The sequence below is a fragment of the Nelusetta ayraudi genome, unplaced genomic scaffold, assembly GCF_046127955.1.
Source record: "Nelusetta ayraudi isolate G7.1 ecotype Tasmania unplaced genomic scaffold, CSIRO-AGI_Nayr_v1 ptg000063l, whole genome shotgun sequence".
Classification (NCBI taxonomy): Eukaryota; Metazoa; Chordata; class Actinopteri; order Tetraodontiformes; family Monacanthidae; genus Nelusetta; species Nelusetta ayraudi.
Window position 1 is genome coordinate 1,422,155 of NW_027466113.1, and position 24,005 is coordinate 1,446,159.

At 43.7% G+C, this 24,005-nt stretch overlaps 2 protein-coding genes across 5 annotated transcripts in view; both read right to left on the reverse strand.

The window, feature by feature from the left end:
• LOC142897992 (dolichyl-diphosphooligosaccharide--protein glycosyltransferase subunit STT3B-like) overlaps positions 1-8,711 on the reverse strand; it is a 53,087-nt gene extending 44,376 nt beyond the window's left edge. Inside the window, exon 1 of the mRNA XM_076040689.1 lies at positions 8,032-8,711. Within this exon, the coding sequence (XP_075896804.1) occupies positions 8,032-8,339 (308 nt within the window). The 5' untranslated portion in view covers positions 8,340-8,711. The remainder of the gene's footprint in view (positions 1-8,031) is intronic.
• Positions 1-24,005, reverse strand: part of LOC142897995 (TGF-beta receptor type-2-like) — a 336,150-nt gene that overhangs the window by 289,982 nt on the left and 22,163 nt on the right. For 2 of the 4 annotated variants that reach the window (XM_076040694.1, XM_076040695.1), the window contains exons 8-10: positions 23,576-23,717; positions 15,894-16,021; positions 14,749-15,584 (exon numbers count right to left, since the gene is read on the reverse strand). In XM_076040694.1, the coding sequence (XP_075896809.1) occupies positions 15,324-15,584; positions 15,894-16,021; positions 23,576-23,717 (531 nt within the window). In that variant the 3' untranslated portion in view covers positions 14,749-15,323. Of the gene's footprint in view, positions 1-14,328; positions 14,668-14,742; positions 15,585-15,893; positions 16,022-23,575; positions 23,718-24,005 lie in introns of those variants that run through there. The other 2 variants (XM_076040696.1, XM_076040693.1) reach the window with 2 other exon arrangements.

Sequence of the window (24,005 nt, forward strand, 5' to 3'; positions counted from 1 at the left end):
TTAAAAAAAAGCGATACATGTTAAAGTGCTAAGAAAAGCTCGTGATTCACAGCAAGATAGGCCAAATAAGGCGCAGAGAGGAAAGGAAAAGACAACATGGGCTGCGACACTCCCACATTAGGAATCTAAAACCTGTCAAAAACCTGAAAAATGGTATCTGAATTAGGCATGAAACAATTAATCGATTATTGATTAATTGTCAATTAAGAATTTAATCGATTAAATTGAATTAGTCGCAATTAATGGAACTTTTTTTTTTTAATACAAGTAGTTACTATCATTATAACAGTGTAGTGGCTGGAAAGAGCTGTGTGACACTGTGATGGTCGTAATATACCTATAGAACAAGTTACTTTTTGTTGAAATGTGACCTATTGAAGTCATATTAAAGTCAGAGGATAAATGGGTCACATGGGACCCTCAACATTATTGAAGGTTAAATAATGTGTTCCTTACAAGTTTTTTATTGTGAAATTCAGGTTCTCGGGAAAAATTACTATCAATTAATCGTTAACCGATCGATATGGTAAATCAACTGACCATTAATAGATCAATCGATAATCTGCATCCCTAACATGAATCCTTTTCCTTGCACGGTTAAAAGGTGTAAAGGACACGAGGCAGCAGAGTGATTAACAAGCGATAGAAATCAATCATTTCATTAACTGGGTTAACAGTACAATCCACAAATTAATCACTTCTTGAATTCCTGATTAATTGAAGATCTTGTGCTTAATGTCCAACAACGACTGATTGAGGGCTACATGGATAAACACTCTGACTGCGATACAAGCGATGCATGATTTAAAGCTTCAAAGACAGACATTATGTTGCAATGCTCTTGTTCATTTTCAACAGACATTAAAGAGGATGTTTTCTACATGTCCCATGGTATATTTTGTCCTCCCGTCTGTGAGGTGGCTCACCAAAACACTCCCATCCATCCGCTCCAGCTCCGGAAGCCCCTCTGTCAAATGTTAGAACCCAGAGTTGCCCACCAGTCAAAAAGTTTGCCCGCCCCCGAGCTCGGCAGGAAATTAGGAGTAATAGGAATTATTATTTTTTTAAATTTCATCTCGCTGCAACAATTATATCGCAAAGGCTTTCATTTCCTCAACGGCAACAGCGATAAATAAACAGGTGAAAACGTTTCAAACTGTCGGCAGCTCGGTTAAAGCAAGCGAAACGTACAAATGAAAACAGTCAACAGGAGAGCGGAGGAATCAAACGCAGCTAAACAAAAAGACGCGATCGTGGAGACGTTCGTTGCACAGCCGTTTCATCATCGGCGTTTGCCAAGCCGCTTCGGCGCTGCGGCTGCGGAAGAGACACATCTCGCTTCAGGATTCACAGGCTCCGCCTTCACCCACTAAATTTAATGATTAACTCGAGACGAAAACTGCGGAAGGCCGCAAACGGCATCGTCGCTTTGAAGAAATGCCCTCACACTCTGTCGCTGAGAATACGCATCCTGATCTTAACAATGTCACACACACACACACACACACACACACACACACACACACACACACACACACACACACACACACACACACACACACACACACACACACACACACACACACGATAAAACAAATCAGAGAGTAAAATTACCATATATCTAAAATGACTCAATCTTGCACTGGATGAAGCATGATATGCATGTAAAATTCATAAAACACTATTTAAATAGCAACTAATTTCTCCACACTTCCCCCACTAGCTTCCAATTTGCATTTGGGATGACCACATCGAAATGAGCAAGCTCAAACTCTCTATTGCCCTTTTCTAAACAACTATTAGGACAGAGGACATCATTTAAAAAAAAAAAAAAAAAGAAGCAACAACTATAAAGAATTAAAATATTAATTAAGTCATTTGTTGATTAAAACACAACAAATTAATTTAAAACAAATCAGTTTATCTTGAGCTCAGTCAAAAGAATAATCAAAAACAGCACAGTCCAAACTGCACAAGGTCGTACAGAGGGCATCGGTTTGTGGATGTGTCAGCCTGCTGGTGTGTCTGCTCGTTTTGAAGCTCATTTACAGCTTACTTCAGAAAATGTGTCCATCTACTTTTGATGTAACTTCGACCTGTTGGCCGTTCTCTTCTTGCATTCAGACGGCAGATCCACACCTGAGATTGATTTGGTGCAAAAGGGTGGGGAAAGTAATGGGTTTTTCAGTTCGTAGTGAGGGCCAAAATTACAGCATTTATCCTAAAGTCCCATTCAGCCCCAGTGAAGCCTGTGGACGCTGAGCTTCAGCAGACAGATTGCACTGCAAAACCACTGGGAGCAACCACAAGAAAATCCAGTCGGTCGACGTACGAGAAGGAGCTGATTGTGAACGTGTTGCAACGCATTTTCAGTCGGCGAAATGTCAACACAAGAGCACAAATTCAACCGCTTTATTTTTTTTTACTTTTCAGTGGAGGCGGAGCTTCCCCCACAGTCTTAGAGAAATCGCTGCCGTCACCGCCGCACGCTCTGTCGAGATCTTTATCTCACCGCCCCGCTACTGGCAGGCAGTAATCTCAACATTTACCCTGCTGCTGCGCAGTGAAAGCATCGACAATCAACTTCCAAGTGTGATGACTCAGTCCGTCGGCAACCCGGGCCTGCCTGGGGGCGCAAACTCTAGTGACCCCTCTGACCTCGGCAGAGAGCACTGCTGTGGGCGCCTAATAAGAGACCGCAGGACCCGACAGGGTGAATCACCTGGCAGTGAACAAACTGCAGAGTGCGCTGCCGACATGGTGCCATCCTTGGGGGAGGGTGGGTGGTGGAGAGGGGGAGGATCGTGACTCAAACACTGGATTCATTTTGGAGTCATTATTGCAAGGTCAGAATTGTTAGATTTTTTTTTGGGACGCCCGACCAAAAAAAAAATAAAAATAAAAATAAAAATTTGCATCTGAAGGCACCGTAATCTCTCTGCAAATTTCTGTGAATTGCGGCGCCTGACGTCACTGTATTATTATGAGGAAAGAGGTGAACGTGATGTTGAGTACAAAACCTCCCAACGACCACTGCTGCAACATTTTGTTTTTCCATTTCGATAGATAGATAGATAGATAGATGAGTTATTCAATGCGTTTTTCTTTGCTGCATAATTACATATATCACGCTCATATATTTGATGCCTTCAGTATCTATCTGCAGTGTAGGAGAAAGTTGTGAAGATAAAAAAAAATTGCATGAGAAGGTGTGTCCAGACTTTTGACTGGTAATTGGTAACACATATTACAACACAGCAAGTCATGATACTAATGATTGTTCAGATATTTAACTGCAAGCAAAGGAAAACGAACGCCATTCATTCATTCATTCATTCATTCATTGACTTATTTACAGTCCAGCTTGGAACCCTTGTAAGCCGACAAAGCCCGTTTATTATTTGAGCTTAGCGTTAGCTGGGTCACAAAATTTCACAAAAAGGAGTTCTGCCACTTTGGATAGTTAATACCTGCACACAGGGGGGTGGGGGGGGGCTCAGCGATACTGACTGTAGTCCCACTGACCCACTCAGGCCATTGAGAATTCAGGGTTCATTTCACTGAATGGAATATTAAAGGTATAACTGCATACGTAGTATATTCTTCTCAGCATAGCCATGGCGACGAAAAGAATAACTCCAATCAGAAGAAACAGTTAAAAAAAACAAAACTAACCTGGCACAGTAAAGATAAATGAAACCAACATGGTGAAATGAGACATCTGCTCTCCCATTCCGTTTCCTCCTCAGCTTGAAACCTTCAAAGCACCTGTTTCCTCTCAAAAAAAAAAAAAAGATGAATTGGTTCGTTTTTAATCTTTTTTTTTTACAGAGACGTCAAACTGCAGTACAGTCTTCCTGATGGTTGCTCAACAACAACAAAAAAACCCTCACTAATCTCCAAAGTGCCTCGTTTAGTGACACGAGCCACAACAGAGTGTGCGGCCCGGCTAACAATAACCCAGTGCGCATCATCGACTCCCATCTTTATTCATTAATTTATTCGGCCACGTGTAAGCACAATCAACTGTATCATTACTCTTCCACTTTTTAAATCATAATAATGTTCAAACAGAAACTAATCTGAATGAATCTGTTCAGAGACAGAGGACACACGAGTTGCATACAAGATAACACGGTACATTGATAACAAGCTCTCCACTCTCTTAATTTCCCAGTAATCAGACGCTCGCCACGATTTCATCAGAAGCGAAAAAGAATCCTGCGAATGAACATTCAGCCCAAAAGAAGACAGGCCACTCAGTTCACAATAGAAAAAAAATCATTTTACACCCACGGATCCCCTTTTATTTTTACCGTTCATTCAAGTTCAGTGTATTTGGAAGCCAACACACAATCTTTTCACACAGAGGGCCGCCTGGACGGCCCATCAGTCCGTCTTCACCGTTTCAATGGCATTCCAAAGAAGTGGTGAGCCTTCGATGAGGCAGGTGAGAGTGAGAAGAAAGAGTGCTTTGTAATTTATGGGCCTTTATTGAGCCAGACTGCTCCTTCCAGGCGACGGTGAGGGGCTTAGTATTAGTATTCAGAGTCACTCCAGGCCGTCATTACAAAATGACAAAAGTCACATTAAGTCAAAGCATGGCTTCGTATAATGAGGTTACCAGTAAAACAAACCGTCTGCAGACGAATACGCGACTGAGCGCGTGTCGCAAGTGATGAAACACCGTCCATAAGGTCCCAACGCAAACATAATGAATGACGCGCATCTTGCGCAGGCAGATTGGAGAAGCAGGAGTGTGATGATGGAGCACCGCCCCCTTGCAGATGTGCGGCGGGGGGACGTTTCTACGGCGTCTTATCAACAAGCAACAGTCATTTACGCGCTTACACTCATCATCATGCGTGTGGTTGGTTTTTTTGTTTTTTACTCGTATGCACAAAATCTCAATCAGGTAACCGTACTGGGGAAAGCCCAGAGTCTTCTTTCCGATGCCTTCAGTCATGATCAAACACCTCTCTTAATTTATGCACTGCCCCAATGCCAGAAATCTGAAATTGAAAAAGGGGGGGGGAGGGGGGGAAACAACAATATGGAAACATAAAAGCAAGTTTTGAATGTGGAGGGGAAAATCTGAAATCAGACTTTGAAATGGTGCCATTTTTGTCAGGACGCCACACTAACGCGCCACCTGATGAGATCACCCCCAAAAAAGCTTTGACCTTTTTGGCTCTGACCTTCCCCCAAAGACCGTCAGGTGTTGTTGGACAGCGGCAGTTAAACCAACCACCGTTCAATCAGAATACTCCAGAATGCGTGGCAACCTTTTTTGTGGCCTCTAAAAGTTCATTTTTAAACATTTATGAAACGGGTTGTAGTGTAATAGACACGTATTGTATGTAAAGATACACCACTCAAACTCCCGAGCATTCACAAAAGAAACCGTGTCCGTGTATAACCATTATCTGGTCTCACCCACCCTCCTAATATAGAAATCATTTTAAAAAATTATACTTGCATACATGCATTTGTTAACATAAAAAAAAATGCTCGATTAATCAGCGCAAGAAAAACGTCATACATGAAGGAACACTGAACAGCAGATGTGATCACATTCAACAAGCTACATCTTTCAATTCTCTGCCTCCAGCTTTCACGTACATAAACAGACGTCTCTTTTAGCTATTCAAACATCTAGTTTACATAATGCTGCCAGCTCAGGAGCAAAGAGAGCACGGCGGAACAATGGAGGGCTGTACGAATAAATTTCACTCCGTGTCATGCGACGTTAAAGTTTCAGACGGGGGAACACAGAGAAACTGAGGGACTCCTGGCGCAGCCAAGTCTTTCAAGCCTCCTCTCTCATTGAGCAGACAGGCATGATGCTGGCAGTTTAATCCATGCCGTTGGTCGTCCCTGAATAATCATTAAATGCTTTCAGTGATGCAATGCAGGCTTAGGCCAGGCAACAGTCCCTCGGAGTGCAAAAAACAAAAAAATAAAAAAAGGTTTGGCAATTTCTGACAGAAGCGACGCTGGCAGGGGTCGCAAAAAAATAGGCGCTAGTGGGGGCTAGCCAAAGCACTGGGTTGTTTAATACCAGGCACTTTCAGCGTGTCCGTGGAGGCTTTTGAAAAGAATACCGCTGAAGGCCAACGCAAACATGGAAAACTGCAGAATCAGCCTGGTACACCTTGACTTGGCAAACTGTGTTATCTACTACCGTCAGCCTCGCAGGCGTCGCAACCTGGACCAATCGTTTATGCGCTTGAGGTAAAAATTATTGGAGTGGGTCATGATCCTCCACACAGATGATTGATGCAAGTCTGATGAAATGCATTTCACTGCAGCTCGTGCGCTGTAAAAAAAAAAAAAAAAAAACCTGCACAGGAAACAGGCCGAGCACAGTGCGGTGCTGGTGGTTACTGACGTTACTCTTTGGCAAAGAAAACAGTAACGCTCACATCTTTATGGGAACTTTGTGTGGAAACGTGCCCGTCTGGGCAGCCGTGGCCCCGTTGGTATTTCACCAAGATGTGGCACGGAGGATAGAATGGGAACAGTAATCTTGGCATGATGGAGAAACCTCAACGGATGAAAGAGAATCAACAATGGAGCTTTTACTTTTTTTTTTTGTACCGACTGATCCTGTCAGCAAATAACATAATGCAAAAAAAAAAAAAAAATGTCCGCACTAAGAAGAAATTTCAGGCCACTGGAATTGACAATTTACAATTTGGATCCTTGCTAATATTTATCATTGTACCCTGTTCCCCTGCAATGAACTGGCGACTTGTCCAGGGTGTCACCCTACCTTCGCCCTATAACAGCTGGTATAGGCTCCCAGGCGCAGCCCCCTGTGAACCTGAGCTCAGGAAGAAGCGGTTTATTGAAAGTGGCTGGATGGATGTTAACTTTTACGGCCTGATCTACGGACTACAATCTGCACATATGGCGAGCGCACACAAAAGCGCATGGAGCGGCCTCTCAGCGCTCTTGTTCATTTACAGTCAGATCTGTGTATGCGATAGAAGACTGGGAGGTCATCTACCTGTTAAAGATTCCATTAGTGTCCTTCAGCAAGAAGCTGGCACGATGCCGTTAGCATTTTAAAAAAAAACAAAAAAAAAACCAACGTGCTATGCAAGGACACCTATTCATCAAAATATTTTTATTATACAATTAATAATACCTCTATTTGACTTGAATCTAACTCTTTTGCACTGTGTAGATGAGCAGTACCGAAAAATAATCCACAGAACTACACAACGCAGTTTTAACAGGGCCTCAGATGCCAAATTGAAACCTGTGAATAAAAGACCACATTCTGGTGGTTGGTGGTGGTGGTCTGGGGGTGAGAAACAAGAAGGGCAGGCAGGGGTGATCAGCGAGTGAACAAAGGAGAAATGTGTGTCAGAAGGACTTTGGCCAGTCAAGCCGCGGCAGCTTCTTTCCGGGTTCAACCCGCGTCAGATGAAGCTGTCACCATTGTCCTCGTTTACTCTGGTGTGGCTGCCCCCCTGGCCCCTACCCCCGCGCGCGCGCGCGCGCACACACACACACACACACACACACACACACACACACACACACACACACACACACTTCTTAACAATGTTGCACTTTGTAAAACCAACAACGAACGTACACCAGAGTGCGTTCGGGTTTCACGAGCAGCGGCTGTCAAGAACGTCTGAGACACATTTCGAAATCCGAGACCATGAAAAATCGAAACACAAGCCTTGGAGAAAGCACAGCGGCGTGACTGCGAACTGTCTGCGAGTGCTCGGTGGCGTCAGAACGCGGGTTTTTAACTTTGATATTGCAGAACTAGACAGACTAGATCACTGGATAGCGACTAGCCGGTGAACGGCTTTCCGTCCACCTGACACGTTTCAAGGAAAGTTCCTGGTTGCATTAGCGTGGTGCGTGCGTGAGAGAGAGAGAGAGAGAGAGAGAGAGAGAGAGAGAGAGAGAGAGAGAGAGAGAGAGAGAGAGAGAGAGAGAGAGATAACCGGCACAAAAACGTGTGCGTGTACGAAAAGGCACAAAATAAAAACCACAACTCACCAGGGGTCAAACTCGTGAATGATGCTCTCGAAACGAATGACGGCGAAGAGCCTGGAACTGAAACCGGCCAGCCAGGCCAGGAACAGGACGGTGAACGACAGCAGGGACTGCCAGCCGGCCGGCTGCGACAGGCCGCCGGAAAGACCTCCTCCCGCAGCCCCGGCGTTGCTCCCCCTCTCCGAGACCGCGGCGGCGCTGCTGCTGCTGCTACCGCCGCTGCTGCTCCGTCCGTTCCCCGAGTACGACGCTCCCGAGTTCAGCGAGGATTTGTGTTTGCCGTCGGAAACCGGGTGATGATGCTCCGCCATATTCACTCCCGTCGTGGCGAGCGAGTGAAGCGCAGCGCAGCGGGCTATCCTTAATCTTTGCGAGAAACCAAGTCCTCCTTCCTCCTTTTCGCCGCCACGCTCCACTTCCGAAACCGCTTTGCAACACCACCGTTTCCCCCCCTCCGCAAGCCCCGCAAAAACACTGGCGTGCGGCTCCAAACTTCCCGACCTTACTTTGAAAGAACCGCTGAACTAGCTAAATAATTCCAGAAAGTCACATAGCAGCACGGGTTCTCTTTTTTTGCTGCATTCGGGAAGTGACACATGCGGCTCCGGCAGTTCCTTCTTCCTTCCTTGGATGTGGATGGAAGGGGCGGGACTTGTCCCTGTGGAGGAGCCGAGAGGAGCTCTCAGCCTGTCACAGTGAGACAGGTACAGCCGGATGGGAACGAGGGCCTGGTGAAACCCAATCCCAGGCGAGGGCGCATTTGATTGACGGGGACACTGACTAATGATAATAAAGGGAACTTTATGTCGAGGACGCCTTAAGAACGACGCGAATTCCGTGAAAGGTGCCTTTTGACAGACAGCGGAAAGAGCCAATAGCCGTGTCGTTATCCCGCGTTAGCCAATGAAATAAATCAGTTTCCCAGGAACTATCTACTGAGTGTATTGACAAAGCTGGTAGGGCGTGGGGGGAGCAAAGGGTTATGCTAATTAAGGACCCAGCCCGAAAAGGCAAGGATTTCGCCTGATAAATAAATAAATAAATAAATAAATAAATAAATGTTTAACAGAATAAACTCTCACCAGTAAGAACAATAAACTGTAAACAATGTACTGCAGTTTGAACATACAGTACTCATGGAATCTTCCAAGGTGTATTGTGGCATTGCATCTCTTGCCTGACTCTTCCAATTTTCTTCTTAAAGCTCCTTGGTTTCACACACACACACACACACACACACACACACACACACACACACACACACACACACAGGTATATACTTACATATATTTTAAAATTAAAATATATATAAAATAAAGTTTCTTTTTCCAAAGAAGCTTTTCTTGTCAACATGCCACATGAATATGGACATGCAATAAATTGGAAATAGTACAGCGGAAATGAGGTCTAACATTTTTTTTTTTAAGCCTTTGAATACTATCCAATTCCCCAAACTCAGTCTGACAGAGGATGCAAGGTGTTAACTAAACTAAACTGAAGTATCTATAGAAAACTATGGGCAAGTCATTTGCTTGATAATTATTCAGACCTCTATTGTGGAAAAAATGTGTGATTTTTTGGGGGGGCATTCTGTTTCAGTTAGAAGCCACTGACTATATAGACTGTGTAGGCATACAGATAGGAAGGATAACTCTCCAAATTTACATAATATCACTATGTGGTGCATGTGAAAACCCACACGATAGTTAAACTGGTTTCCTTTTTCACATCATCTCTTAACCAGTTTCACAAATAACTTCCAAATTATTAAACCATGCTGTTGTGTTGTCATGTTTGTAAAACTAAAAAAGACCAATAAATACATTGTTTAAAAAAAACTTTCTGAAACTACTCACATATTACTTGTAAAAGAATCGACTGTATTTCAACTTATGCATTCCTATCTTTTCAACTTGCTACCCAATTCTGGCAGGAGTCATTTGATAACAGAATTAATCCCATAGCTGTACATTAGATTCTTGAACAGTGGCAGGCAAAGAACTCATGAAATGACACCAATGTGTCTTTGTAATGAATTTTGTCAAATTCATTCATTTTCTGTGTGTCACATTCAATATTGGCAATACTTTTCTTCAGGTGCATAGGGAGCACTTTGTGGTGAAGCGAGGTGTTTTCTGTGCTGCTGTAGCACGGTGGTAAACCACTGGCAAACACTTTTAGTAAACGTGTGAACATGCTTTGACCAGTTTCACCATAGGATCACTCATCCGTTAACATTTAGCAGTACAGCAGACTGACACAGCAGGTTATTATCCGAGCGCTGAACGCCTAAAACTGCCAAACTGCCATTGTTTAATTTTAAAAAATGTAATGAATGTAAAATGTTTAAATGTCATTGGACTAGAGAGTCAATCTTAAGATATGCATCATAGCTTACGTGGTTCAGAAGCTTTGCTATAAGGTCACTGTCATTGTTCTCTGAAAGGACTATCTAACGCACAGATTTACTTTAGTTTAACTGAATAACATGTAGATGCATACTGTCAACATCATACATGTGTATGCTTCATGGTTTACACCATGTTTTAGGCAGCTTATACAAGGTGACCAAACATGTGATCAGTTCCAGTTACATTACAGCTGACCCATTTTCCTACATGAAGACACCGATTCAGTTATAATCAATAATGCCTTACTTGGAGATATTCACAGAGACAGCGAGATCGTAGCTGTTGCAAGAGCTGCTCCGCTTGTGTGCGGTGTGTGTGTGTGTGTGTGTGTGTGTGTGTGTGTGTGTGTGTGTGTGTTTGTCCCAACAGGCTTCAGTGTTCATGAGCTGATTCGTACACGTGTGAAGATTTTGCTATAGACGACATGTGGCCGTCACAATGACCCCTATTCCTGCACCTGGTCACAATGCAAATGTACTTCACAATAAATCAAGACTGAGAATAGAGAATTAATGGCTGGTTAGCTTTGCCCAAATAATGCACTTTTAAGGCAGTCACGTATTTCCTGTGTTGAGGCAGGTCAGATGAACAAAAGGAGAGTTATGTTAAGGTCTTAATTATTGCACCTATGCTGTAACGATGCAGCAGATGTAGTAAGGCTGAAACTTCAGTATTCTGCATGCTAATCTTACAACAGCCCCCTTGACATTGACTAACAAGAATTATTTTACAGGAAGAAAAAAAAAACTGCAACGTGCATAAAAATTCTCAGGTGATTTCATTTTTTAGTTTTAAAGTTAAGTTAACGGTTAAAAATGTTTGTTTTTCAAATTCTGCTTTTCAAAAAAAATGCACTTTTCTTAAAGCAGCAGGTATGAAATGCGTTTATAAACCAACTTGCGCCGCTTGAGCAAATGCCCTGTCCGTTTGTCGAAGTGCCCTTAGGCAAGAACCTCAGACTTGACAAACAGAATCATCAATAAACAAATCCAGCTTGCTAGCCTGGGGCTCAGCTCCTGTTTGGATTGCACTGCATATTGCAGACACAAGATTATGCAGTGAGTTTTTAATCTAAATGACTTTTTCCTCTCCCTCATTTAGAGGTTAATAAGCTCTTGGTGCTCCGCTCACAAGTTTTAGAGCGACTGCCATCCAGAGTTTTACAATAGTGACATTTTTAGTCTTTCTAAATTCATTCTAAATTGATCATCAAGACCTCTATTATTTTTTTTTTTTAATGTCCATCCATTCACATCCAAACCCTGTGAGATCCCAGAAATCCACTAAAAAATTGTTATTTTTATATTGCACTTCCTTACCCTAACTCACTGTCACTATCGAGAAAACTTAGCGATTAATTAAAGATGTGTCCAAAACACCACTGGCGTAAAGGGGGCGGGGGGGACAAAACAAGAGTCCAAAAAGATCTAAGCCTTGAGCTGAGAAAGATAATGAACAGTCTTGAGTTCAAAGTCTGCAACATTGCAGCAACGCCAAATAGGAGAGACAAAACAAAAAAGACCAGAGAATCCTGCCAGTTCTCTTGGCATCATGATTCTGAAGTCAAATTTTGCATTCATTCTCGTTGTGTTCTAAATGTTGCAGTTTACTTTAAATGCAAAGAAGGGGTGAAAATGTACGCTGCTGCTTTGGAAAATCAAGGAACGCGACCTCGGATCCCGGCGATATATTAGCGCCCTCTAGTGTCATCAAGGAAATATACAGTGGCCTTTTTTTTTCTGTCTCTCTCTTTTTTTTTTCTTTTTTTTTTTTCTTAAGGAAAAGTTGTGAGAAATCTCTCCTCTTTCTGTTTCACACAAAATTCAGGCACAACTGTTTAATCATCAAAAGCAATATTAATGCTGGTCTTTTCCTGGTAATCAAGGTAGCTTAGGTCATGAGTCATAGGCCTTCTTGAAGTCCCGACTTCGCAGTCTCAAATGCAGCAGTGGTGAAAGGCCAAGAGAGGGAGATAGAGAGTCAAATGAGTCCCTTGACTTCCACTCATCAGTTTCGACAACATCTCAGCAGAGAGATTTGATGACTACATTAAAAAGATATTTTATTCATCTCAAAAAGAAAATTTCACATCTTCAACAGAAACTTCAGGCAAGCGGCTATTATTGGAATAAACCCCACCGTAAGCTGAGAATCAATTTCCCTTTACTTCAACTAAATTCAGCGGCATGCTACCTCTGGTTTGTATTTGCCAGGAAACAGAACTTTTTCGATCCAATTTTCCCGTGACTTCGTTTTTCCGAAGTTGGACTTATTGAAACATATTTGCCGCCGGGCCTTGTAGGCCCCAAACACCTTCATTTCAGTTTCAGCCTCATGCAGGAGAGATTTTGTTGCGTTAGAATGTGAAGTTTGAGTTTGAAAGTGACTTGCATGACATTGCTCTTAGTGTGAGCTTTTTTCGTAGAAAGTCTCTTTTGCTTACTGACATCACTTTGGAAGCAGCTGGAGGTGGGAGCAGCAGTGCACATTTGACTGCCATTGTTTTAAGGAAGGAAAGTTTATATTCACTAGGACTCCTTATTTGTTGTCTCACAGATTTACTCTTGGTTGGGGGGGGGGGGGGGGAGGAATGTTGCATAAAGAAGATCATTTGGAGGCTTTTTCAGGCATGACGTTTGGCCAGCAAGAACTGGTAAGAATTTTCCTATGTTCTTACATTTTAGTGTGCCATCAGCGAATTAATTAACATTTAAGCATAAACGAAAAAAAGTAGTCAAGAGTAAAAGTAACATTTTCAGAAAGGCAAGAGTTACTTTGATGTGAAGCAATCCAGTAGCAAAGTTGTATATTCAAGGACATTTATAGTTTGTCCACTAGAGGGCATACACGTTGTTCAACTGCAGTTGCTGGAATTCAACGCGGCCATAAAGTTGAAAGATGGCAGTAATTATCTCAGTGATTTCACCCCGAGCGGAAACTAAACTTGGAAGTGCCCAATGTTTTGTCTCTCCTCTGTCTTTTTTTTTTCTAACTGTGGCTGGAAACATGGGATGTAATTCCCCGTCTGGTGTATCGCAGACCATCAGACAGGTGTCTGTTGGTCGGCATTTCACCTGGAAATAAAAAAAGACTGACAGAGGGTGGGCGGTTGGCCTAACCAGACGGGTGAATCACTCGGTGCAGTTGGAAGGGGAGCGGCCTCTGGAGCGTATACAAGCCCTGCAGGGGCCAAAGCCTCGAAAAGACCGTAAAGGATGCTGGCATTCACTTCTGGACTTTGGGGATGTTTTTCCTTGATGCGATCCAGTAATACTCGCTGAACGGCTGCCATGAGGCGAGCTGGAGTTTTAAGATGGAAAGAGCAAGAAAGCCAGAGGAGAAAGGGAAAAGGGCAGTGTGTATGTGTGTTTGCGTGTGTGATGTGGTTTCCTTGACCACAGCTGGTTTATGGGCCCAGCGGGCCTGTCATTATGTTTTGCTCCACGCACCCCGCGCGCACAAAGTGAACAACTGATTCTGAAATAATTTCCTTTCTTCGACAGAAGTGAGACTTTTTACAGGTCTCTGCTGTTTGTCTGTCTGTCAATAGGATGATTTCTATCACACTTAATACACAAGCTAAAATGGTATTCAGCCTTAAATATCTGTTATGTTGAGGAATCACACTGAAAACGTAACTGTTAATGTTTTCTCATTTTAAAAGCATTAATTGCAAATCACACTTTAACTTTTGCCTTGTACTCAATTGGCCGTGCAAAAAGTTTATTACTCCACAACACTCGGAAGGGGCACCGTGCTCATATCCCACAGCACTCACGCCCTTAGTTCAGTTCTGCTACAGGAGTTTGTACCAGACCAGTTGTTGTTTCCAGTATCTTTAAATGCGCTTGTGTGGATCACAGAAAACACTTTGAGAAAAAAAAAAAAGTCTTAGTATACACAAATATCTTTAATTCATAACTGATTTCAAATATTTTACATTATATATATATATATATATATATATATATATATATATATATACTAAATGTAAGGCAGGGTAAAAGATAGTTGGCACTCTCTTCAGTTTCCTGGTGATACATACAGAAAACACACAAATGTTTTTTTAAAAAATACATCTCTATGAAGACGTTAAAATCTCTGTCCTCAAAGGCAAGTGACAAGCTTTCCCTTTTTGGTAAAATCATCTCCTATGTACAGTTACTGTCTCTATGTACATTGTGCTTGTTCACTCACTCACTCACTCACTCACTCACTCACTCACTCACTCACACACACACACACACACACACACACACACACACACACACACACACACACACACACACACACACACACACACACACACACAACATACACACATACAAACGGATGGAGGCCGCATCATTGTCAATGATAAGGCCACATGTCTCCTGGCTCATAATCAGACACACAAAGGCAAAAACTCCCCTTATAGCTCTGTTGTGTTCGGATAGCCGATCATATGGCAACTGCAGAAAACGGTAATGCATAGTACTAAATGGTAAAGTGCACATCACAATGTTTTTGGTTTCATAGTTACTGTCCTGTTCCCCCATCATAACAGAGTCTGCATGACGGCGTTCCTATGCTCAGCACATTTGGAAGCTTCCAGTTAACTTTGGCTTATCGGCTTTTTCTCTCTTTTTTTTTTTTGGTTTGGATACTTAGCTAGGTTAAGGCTTAGGTTGATAGAAGACAGAAAGCATCATCCTGAGTCCCTGTTTACTGGGCTGCAATACTATATGACGCTAAACTCAAAAGCATGCAGGAGCTCAGCTCCTGAACACGCGTAGCTGGAGATTCCTCCGATCCCATCAAAGTAGAAAAAAAATAAAATAAAAAAAACAAATCCCCCCCCCCCTCCTTCCCCACTCATTGTCTTTTCAAAATAAGGGTCTCCTTTTACTTCTTGTCGCTCACGGAGCACTCCACGGCGATGATGTCCTGGATCTCAGTGATTTTCACCATCTCCTCCGGGATTGCCACCTCTATGGGGATCTTCAGCTCCTCTGGGATCTTCTCTGCGGACGAGCTGCGACTAGACAGCTTCTCCATCTCGTCCTCCATCCCCGCGATGCGCTCAGCGACGCAGTGGGCGGTGAGTCGGGCCTCTGGGTCGTGATCCCAGCATTCCATGATAGTGCCGCACATACCTGCCACGCCCTGTCCGGGGAGGAAGGAAGCAGGATTTAGAGACTCCTCCACGGATACATTGAATATATTGCATCATGGTGGCTTTTCAATTATTTATTGAAATGCTGCTTTGCTGTTTTTTTTTTTTTTTAACAACCAGCAAATTTAGGGTGATCATTTATTGTGTTTTGGCCTTGTAAATATTGTAAAAAGAAAAGAAAAGACTCAAAATTCTTTAAAAAAGAAAATTCAATTTCCTAACTGGCAAGAGAATTGCTTGGGTATTGTGATGTGCATTGATATCCTGTTAATATATCAGCAGTGTAGCGTATGTCCTACCTGATGCCTTAGCCAGGTGTCGGGGATCTCAGGGCGCCCCCTGTCTCTCAGCACGTTGTCCTTCATGCTCTCCACACAGGGGTGCTCACGCACCTTGGAGCCGTACGCTGGCTCGTAGTCCTTCACCTCTGCAAATATAAACACACACAAAAAACTAGGGGTCACTCTTCTGCCTTGAATGAACACCGTGAAGCTCAAGTGCAGGCAAAATGCAAGTTTAAATTCCATTCAGAGTGCCACCGTGTTCTGTCATCTGTGGCGAGTAAGTAAAGCAAGATGTGGGTGAAGACATAATCGGATTTCCCGAAACCTGTAATGAAAATCTCCATCCATCACCGTGAAAGGAAAACCTAAGCCTACTTCAGTCTCATAAAATGATTTGATTTTATGAGCTGTATTGTTACTAGCAATACATTTAAAGTAAAAGAACAAAATATTGTAGTCAGTACTTTGTAGTAGTCAGAATTTTGTTCTGTATCGCCCCCTTATGGAAAACCTAAAAAAACCAAAACATTAAAAATTCAAAAATAGAAAGTAAAGACAAAGTCAGGGAAGAACAGGTGCCAAACTCACTAAAAGCAATCAGAAAGTGCAAAATCATCCCGCTGCAATGTTATCTAAAGGAAATGAATAATGCTGACAGTAGGAAATAAAATTTCTTTCATGACGCCTCCTTTAGGGACAAAGTCCTGCTCTGGCACTGCAACAATGAGTCTAAAAACAACATTTCAGTTCCTGCTAACAAGCAATTACAGTCTCGACCTCAGACACCAAAATCACAATCTGCCTCCCTTTTTCATTTTTTTCCAGAAACCTTTTTTTTATGTTGCAGAACGAGCACGGAAAAGTAGAGAGTACAACTTTGGAACCATGAAAAATAAAAAAGAACGTTCCTGGCCCGGATCCAGACCTCATGAAACTGAAGTCACAACAGCTGCAGTCTGTCTGGAGCTCCGAAGCCTTTCAGGATGTCACCGTCGCTGTGAAACGAGACACTTGGTCGCTCCAATGTCATCTTCCTTTGACCATCACGGTCAGAATGCCATATAAGCCAATCATTGTGTGTAACCCCCATCGTAATTTCACGGCTTGACAGAAAGTGGACAACTAACGCACGCGATGCTGACACACGCAGCATCGTGGAAGATCATCCCTGGGAAAAAGCTGATTTACTATCGACGACGGTGCAGGACGGCCTCCATCCAAGAGAACACAGCTGTTGCCATCCTCACATCTGCATAAGAGGCATCTGCAGAGCGTTTTTTTTTGCTGATATAATCATCAACAAATAGTCAAAATAGTCTCCTGCACACAAGCTCCACAAACACTCATGACCTTTTTAACACGCATTTTGGAGGTGCAGTCCTCCTGGAGCTGTTGTCAGTCATTCCTAAACAGGGTCTTCATCAGCAGATGAGGACTGACCACTTGTATTTGGGACGCCCACTCTTGTGTGGTCACAAGTGGAGTATTTTATTATTTTATTTTTGTCATTCTTCTTCTTCTTCTTCTTCTTCTTCTTCTTCTTCTTCTTCTTCTTCTTATTTGTTTGCCTTCCATTCTGTATCGTGAAGCAAGGCGCTATGTTCCTCCAGACCAGCGAGGGGCAGTGTGAGACGGTGGCTTGGCGTCAGCGATGTGAATATACAGCAGAGGTACGAGCTTGCCGTTATTGTTCTAAGAGAACCATGACGCACGCCTTAGCCAGTGGGACCTGTAACAGATTGGAATTGGAAAAAAAAAGATGGTTGTAGATCATTTATTTTATCGCTGAAAAAAGGATTTCTGGCGGTCAAAGTCCTTCTAATCGTGCTGACGTCCATCCAAAATGTTGTAATGTCACAATTCAAAGCTCGTGACTGCAAGTGTGCATGTCAAAGGTGAAGATCAACGCTGTGCCTGTCGTGTTCGCTCCCTCACTCTGCAGACCACAGATCTAAAGGCAACATCGCCAAAGTAGAGACAGAAATCATATCCAGAACATGTTTTGTCTGAAAGGAAGTGAAGAAATGTCTTCCATCTGTTTCCAATCTTTTCTGAATCTTAGATGGATTCCGAACTATTGGAGGGGTTAAATGTCCATTAGGCACTCAATAGACTTTCTAATGCTGGCATGGCTAAGATTTAAAGGTCCAATGTGTGAAATTTAGCCTGATTTACGTACCCATAGAACTGTTCTTATATATACACAAGGACATACTTATATAGACGGGGCTTCCTCCCAGTTTGCTGCCATCTTGCAATGCCATTTTCTAAGGAAGCCTTGAGTGGACAATCCAGCTGCCTGAGGGCGTGTTTGGTATTCAGGGTGAACGCTGGCATCCTCGAATCAACCAAATGAGAATAAAGTGGACGAATTATCCGGGTTTGTGTGTTTAGGCCACTGTAGCTCACTGGCAAGATCGAGAGAGGGAGGGTGAGCGAAAGAAAGAGTGCTGCAATTTAAAATGTAACCACTTGATGTCGCTGTTTCATCTCAAAATCAAGGTTCGTGTCTTGACGATCTTTAATAACCCCAATACTTTGTATGTTTTTTCTTAATCAGGGGAGTGAGGTAGATGAATGCCTACAGGTCAAAAATCACCAAAAGTTATGATTTCAACAGAGGCATTACAGGGGCTTGAAGGTGGTCAAGAAATGCATGGGTAGATAAGGATGAGGTTTTGATGTTGACATCTAGGAAAACCTGCAGGGTTTCATCCTAGTCAGGCTGCCGTGGGTCCCGCCGCCGCGTCTTCAAATACAGGAAGTGTGAAGGCTGGAGTGCAACCCCCGGACAGGAAGTGGAAAGGCTGGAATTGGGTCTGTGTGCAAGAGGAGCTGACTCTTACAGGCCCACACTTCCTGTTTTTGACATGTGGAACTTCCTTCGTTTTCAGTATATTAAAACAGGACCCAGCTGGGCCCCAGCCCCGTCCCCCTGGAGGTTATTTCTGCCAGGGCTGGTATTGTCCTCAGGCCTCTGCTGTTTGGATCTCCGGCTGCAGAGCTGGTATAAATACCGCACATTTTCCTGGACGAGAAACAGCCGAAAGAGAGAGCGGCGCGAGCCGACTTGAAACGAGAACGCCGAAAACAGAAATAAAAAAAAAAAAAAAAGGGGTGGGGCACATTCTGAACATTGAGGCATGACCAAAGTGGAAAAGGTCTCATTTGACGCTGCAATGTTACTCCGGTTCCTGAGCACTTGTCCTTTGGATGCGGAAAATAACTGCAGCCTTAGACAAATAGCCAGACATAGACACTTTTGCTGCAGGCAAAAGTGTGGTTTGCCTTCGCGCGGCAGCCCCGGACGTTTGGAAGCTATGAAAAGAATTTCATCCTTGGTTTGGGACCAGATTTCACAAGAGGCTGCAAGTGGAGCCTCGGTCTCACTTTCCCCTCACTGTCTGGGGCCCGCGGTTTAAAGTCGCGCTATATCCAATCTAAGAAGCGGAAAGTGGTTTTACAACAGTTTCCTTTTCAGATTATCTGTCTGAAAGCTTTGTGGCCTGCAGGCTGGTGAAAACCTCTGCGGCTGGCTACGCTGTCTGGGACCCGCTATCTCTCAAGAAATACGGCCGTGTGTTTGACTCACGTCTCTCAGCATCAGACTGATGCGGTCGATGATGGGACGGAAAACAAAAAAAAAATCGGCTGGCCTCAACCCCCGACAAGCCACATTGTCTCGGTAAATAGACACCAAAACAAAGTGTTGCCTCATTGGCGAGCAAAGCTACCGGCTGGGCAGCGCCTTAGGTTTTTATTGCATCTGTTGCTTTCATCGTTTGTTTTCATTTTCGTGTCAGAAACCTTCGCAGTGGTAAAAACGTGGGGAAGGGAATCCTACCTAATTACTTTTGGTCTCAGGTTCTGGCAAAAGATGTTGCATCTATTTTACAACAATAAATGTGATCAGCTAGACAGCCCATCGATAAAGATATGTAGTAGATAGTTACTTTGTGTACCAGCCAGGTTAATGTAAAGGTCATGTGTGTGTACGTGTCATAAGGACTGGAAGAGACGAAGGAGGAAAAATACTTCCATACCATCATATTTCCGTTATATATAAACTTGGCTGACTAGTGCATAATTCACCAGTAACAATCTGTATTAAAAAAAATAAAAAAATGTATATATATGTATATATATACATATATATATATATATATATATATATATATATATATACATATATATATATATATATATATATATATACATATATATATATATATATATATATATATATATATATATAGATCTGTTGTAAACTTGTAAAATGAAGCTAATATCGAGATATATAGTTTACAACAGATCTATATCCACTGACAAATTCACACCTAAACATATCAAAAGCCACAGGGTAGACACAACATGTTGACAGAGGACAGATACCTGAACCACAGTCTGTGTTTCACTTTCTCTAATTTGAAATGCATCATGACCTAATGGATGGCAAATTCTTTATATCTGGACCTATGCTGCCCCCCACCTCCTGTACACATCCATTGTCTCATTTGGAATATGCACTTGCTAACGAGTGAACCGTTACCTTGAAGGCACTGCTGTGCATCACTCACAGAGCAATTTGAAACAGTGAAAGTAAACCCGCATGAAGTCTTTCTGGGCGTTTATAAAACTTGCATCAGCATTTTAAACCTGAGACACAAATCTGTTTCTGACACTAAAGGGGTAGAAGGTTTTCACTTTGGAAACCTTCTACTCCAAAGAGATGAGAATTTACCCTGAGCTGATGCTCAGCCTGGCTCCAAAGGTAAAACACTGATTAGCACGGGATTCGTTTTTCCCGTCTGTTTCTCAGCAAGACCTCTAATTAGCGTGTTCCCCTCAATGTCAGACCTCTTTTCCTTCTGAAACGTGTCCCGTCGGGAGTGGCCCCAGCAGGGGAGGGCCACCAGCGCGCTGGCTGCTCTCAGCCAAAGGGCCGGCGTCTCCTCTCCTCTCCTCTCTTAAGACTGCAGGTCTTTTGCTTGGCACAGGGCAAAACCTTTCGCCCCGCTCGGTCTCCCTGCTGCAGCAGCCGTAGCTCAGACGGAGCACGCAGGCAGGCAGGCTCTGCCTCGCCCCGCGGGCTAATTCGGGGTATGTAAATAAAAATGCTCAGCAACACACACAGGGAATGTACTATAACCGACCACAACAACACCAAGAGATGCCAGCCCGACCATTTATACTCTCAGTTCTGTTCTCTGTCGTTGGGGAGGAATTGCAGCGCAGGTTTGCACACACAGAAGGAAACTCGCTCTCTGTCTTTTTCTCACTCTCACGTACACACACCCACACACGAGCATGCACACACACACACCACGCTGAAATGTAACTGTCCAGTTCTACATATTTCAGTCTGTCTAGAAACCAACTGCTGAGGAAAGTGAGAGCCGTAGGAGGGACACCGAAAACAGAAAGGCTTTTATGTGCATGCGTGTGTGTTTCTGTGTACGTGTGTGTGTGTGTGTTCTTGTCCGTGCAAGATCCAATTTGAGTTCTAAACTGCAAAAGTGGCATTTTTGGAAAGCAAGGACATAATAATAATAATAATAATAATAATAATAATAATAATAATAATAATAATAATAGATTTTATTTGTAACGCACTTTACATTTGTGGTCAAATCTCAAAGTGCACAGCCGTTTCTTTTGGGTCCGTTTCACTGTTTGACTGTTTGAAACCCCTTTGGACTTTTCAAAGTTACGCGACTCAAACGCTGTCAAGCTTCAGTTTGTGTTGAGGTCGAGTCAGGAAACCATGCGGTGCGGAATAGATTTATTCCGTGGCCGCAGACTGCAACGCCAGGTGCGAGTGTGTTGCTCGGCAGTAGCAGCGGTGTGAAACCTGCTGTTTGTCTGAGAAAAGACGCAGACAGGACACAAACACGGCTGCGAGCATAAATTAGCTTGTTGTTCTCCTCAGTGTTTCTTGTCCTGCTCCTCGCAGACGCCATGGAAATGGGACAAACCTCTGTTAGAATGCAGACGCGGCAACGCTTTGAGGTGCCTTGCGAAAGCTTGCCGAGCGCAGTGGGAAGGAAGGAGTTGGATTAAAAAAACAAACCTGGAGAGATACACAAACATGCACACACGTTTTAACACACACACACACACACACACACACACACACACACACACACACACACACACACACACACACTAGGAATTCAGTTCGGTTTTCCCATTCTTGGAGGGAGAAGAATTAGACATTCGCGTGCATCCACTCACACACACACAGACACACACAGACACACACAGACACACACACAGCCAGCTGAAACAGGTAGCATATCTCTGATTTCCTGCCCAAAGAAGGCCGGAGCTGCAGACTTCAGGTTGTCTCCTTCACATATTAGACATTCCTCAGATTCCTCAAGCGGACCTGGAGCCGAGGTCCAACAGACAGATGGGACCGTCAGACTCCCTGTTGACACACAAACCCTCCGCGCTGCATAACAGGAAGTCGCCTTAACCAAAACTCTCTGCACTATGTAGGTCACGTGCGGCCAAGCGTTGCGTGTCGTCTTTTGGGTCTGCGGCGCCGCACCCACCGTCAGAATGGCGATGGCAAGGCACCCGGCAGGCAAAGTCAGTTGTTCTCTTTGGCTGCTTTGCAAACTTCGACAACTCAGCAAGTGTGCACGCAAAAAAAAACCTCCAAGGCCTCGCTCACCGGATTTACTGGGGCCTCTGGACACACTATCACCTTGTAGCAAGGAGGCTCTGGGATTGATTCAGGGGGAGGACTGGGCTTTTCTGTTTGCAGTTTGCATATTAAACCGCAGTTCCTCCAGTCCATACAGCTCCAGGTCACTGCCTGTTGCCAGCGGAAAGTGTGGTTCTGTGTGTGTGTGCGGCTTGTTCACGGTGTAAATAAAGTCTGCTACAGATGCAAAATAGGACTTTTACAACCACGCAGGCCTGAATACCAATGTACACATAGTCATGGAGAGTAGCGGTCCCCAAACACCGGGCCGCGGACCGGCACCAGGACCGTCTATGGCTCAACTCTTGAGGCACATCGCAAGGCGCTGGGCTTGGTCACGACCTAACTAGCTAGCTAGCTAGCTAGCAAAATGAATGAAAACAAATGTCTCTGGAAAGTTTCTTTGAGAAGGGGAAAATACGGAAGAGAATTAGGGACAAAAGAAGGGGGAAAAAAATTAAGCCCACTCTCCTTTATACGCGGCGACCAACTCTCTAATGAGGCAATGAAGCCTTCAAAACTGCTTTTTGCCACTTGGAGACCAAACACCTGCATTAACAGACCAGCAGCCTTTAGAGTATTATTGTTATGCAGTTGTTGCGATGTAAAGAGGACGCTGCTAATGAAGTTGCAAGTAGCAGTACACAATGGATTCTAGTTTGTTATTATACTTAGAAAACCTCACAGCTTTCATGCCGGCCATATCATGTTCCTTTGTTGTATTTATTCACCTCACACACCTCAAAGGCCGGCCTCTGAAAATATTCTCTGAACTCAAACCAGTCCGTGGAGTAAAAAAGTTTGGGGACTGATGACGTAAAGCACGGGCCTCCACGGGCAGAGTGACAATCTGGAACAAGACCTCACCATTACCTCATCGTCTTCACACAACTCACTGCTTCGACTCCGCCTAGCGTGTTTACGTGTAAAGCCAGAAACAGAGATGTCGACAACAGGCGGCAATGCTTTGTGTTCAGGGACCAACCTCCGACGGCTTCACACCGCGACGTCATTTCCCAGAGCACCAGGGCCATGGAGTAAATGTCAGTCTGCTTGAAGGACTCCATGTTCTCCAGGTTCAGTCGGGCCTCCAGCACCTCAGGGGCCATGTAGCGGGCCGTTCCCACCTGCGGCACAGAGGAAGTTGCATGAGATGAACACGGACGCGAGACACGTTCGGTGGAAACTGTCTGTAGTCTGCGTCTTGCTGCAGCCGAAACAGCTCATCAGTTTCACGCAGACCACAGTAAGTAAAGGACAAGTCACACGCGAAACAATTCATAATCCCTGGAACTGATCAGGTTCCTCCGCCGTTCATTTCAAACGATGCAGGACCCCAAACATAGACGTTTTCATTTTTTGAAACTTGAAACAGAACAAAAAACAACAACAAAGTACAAACATTACGAGATTTT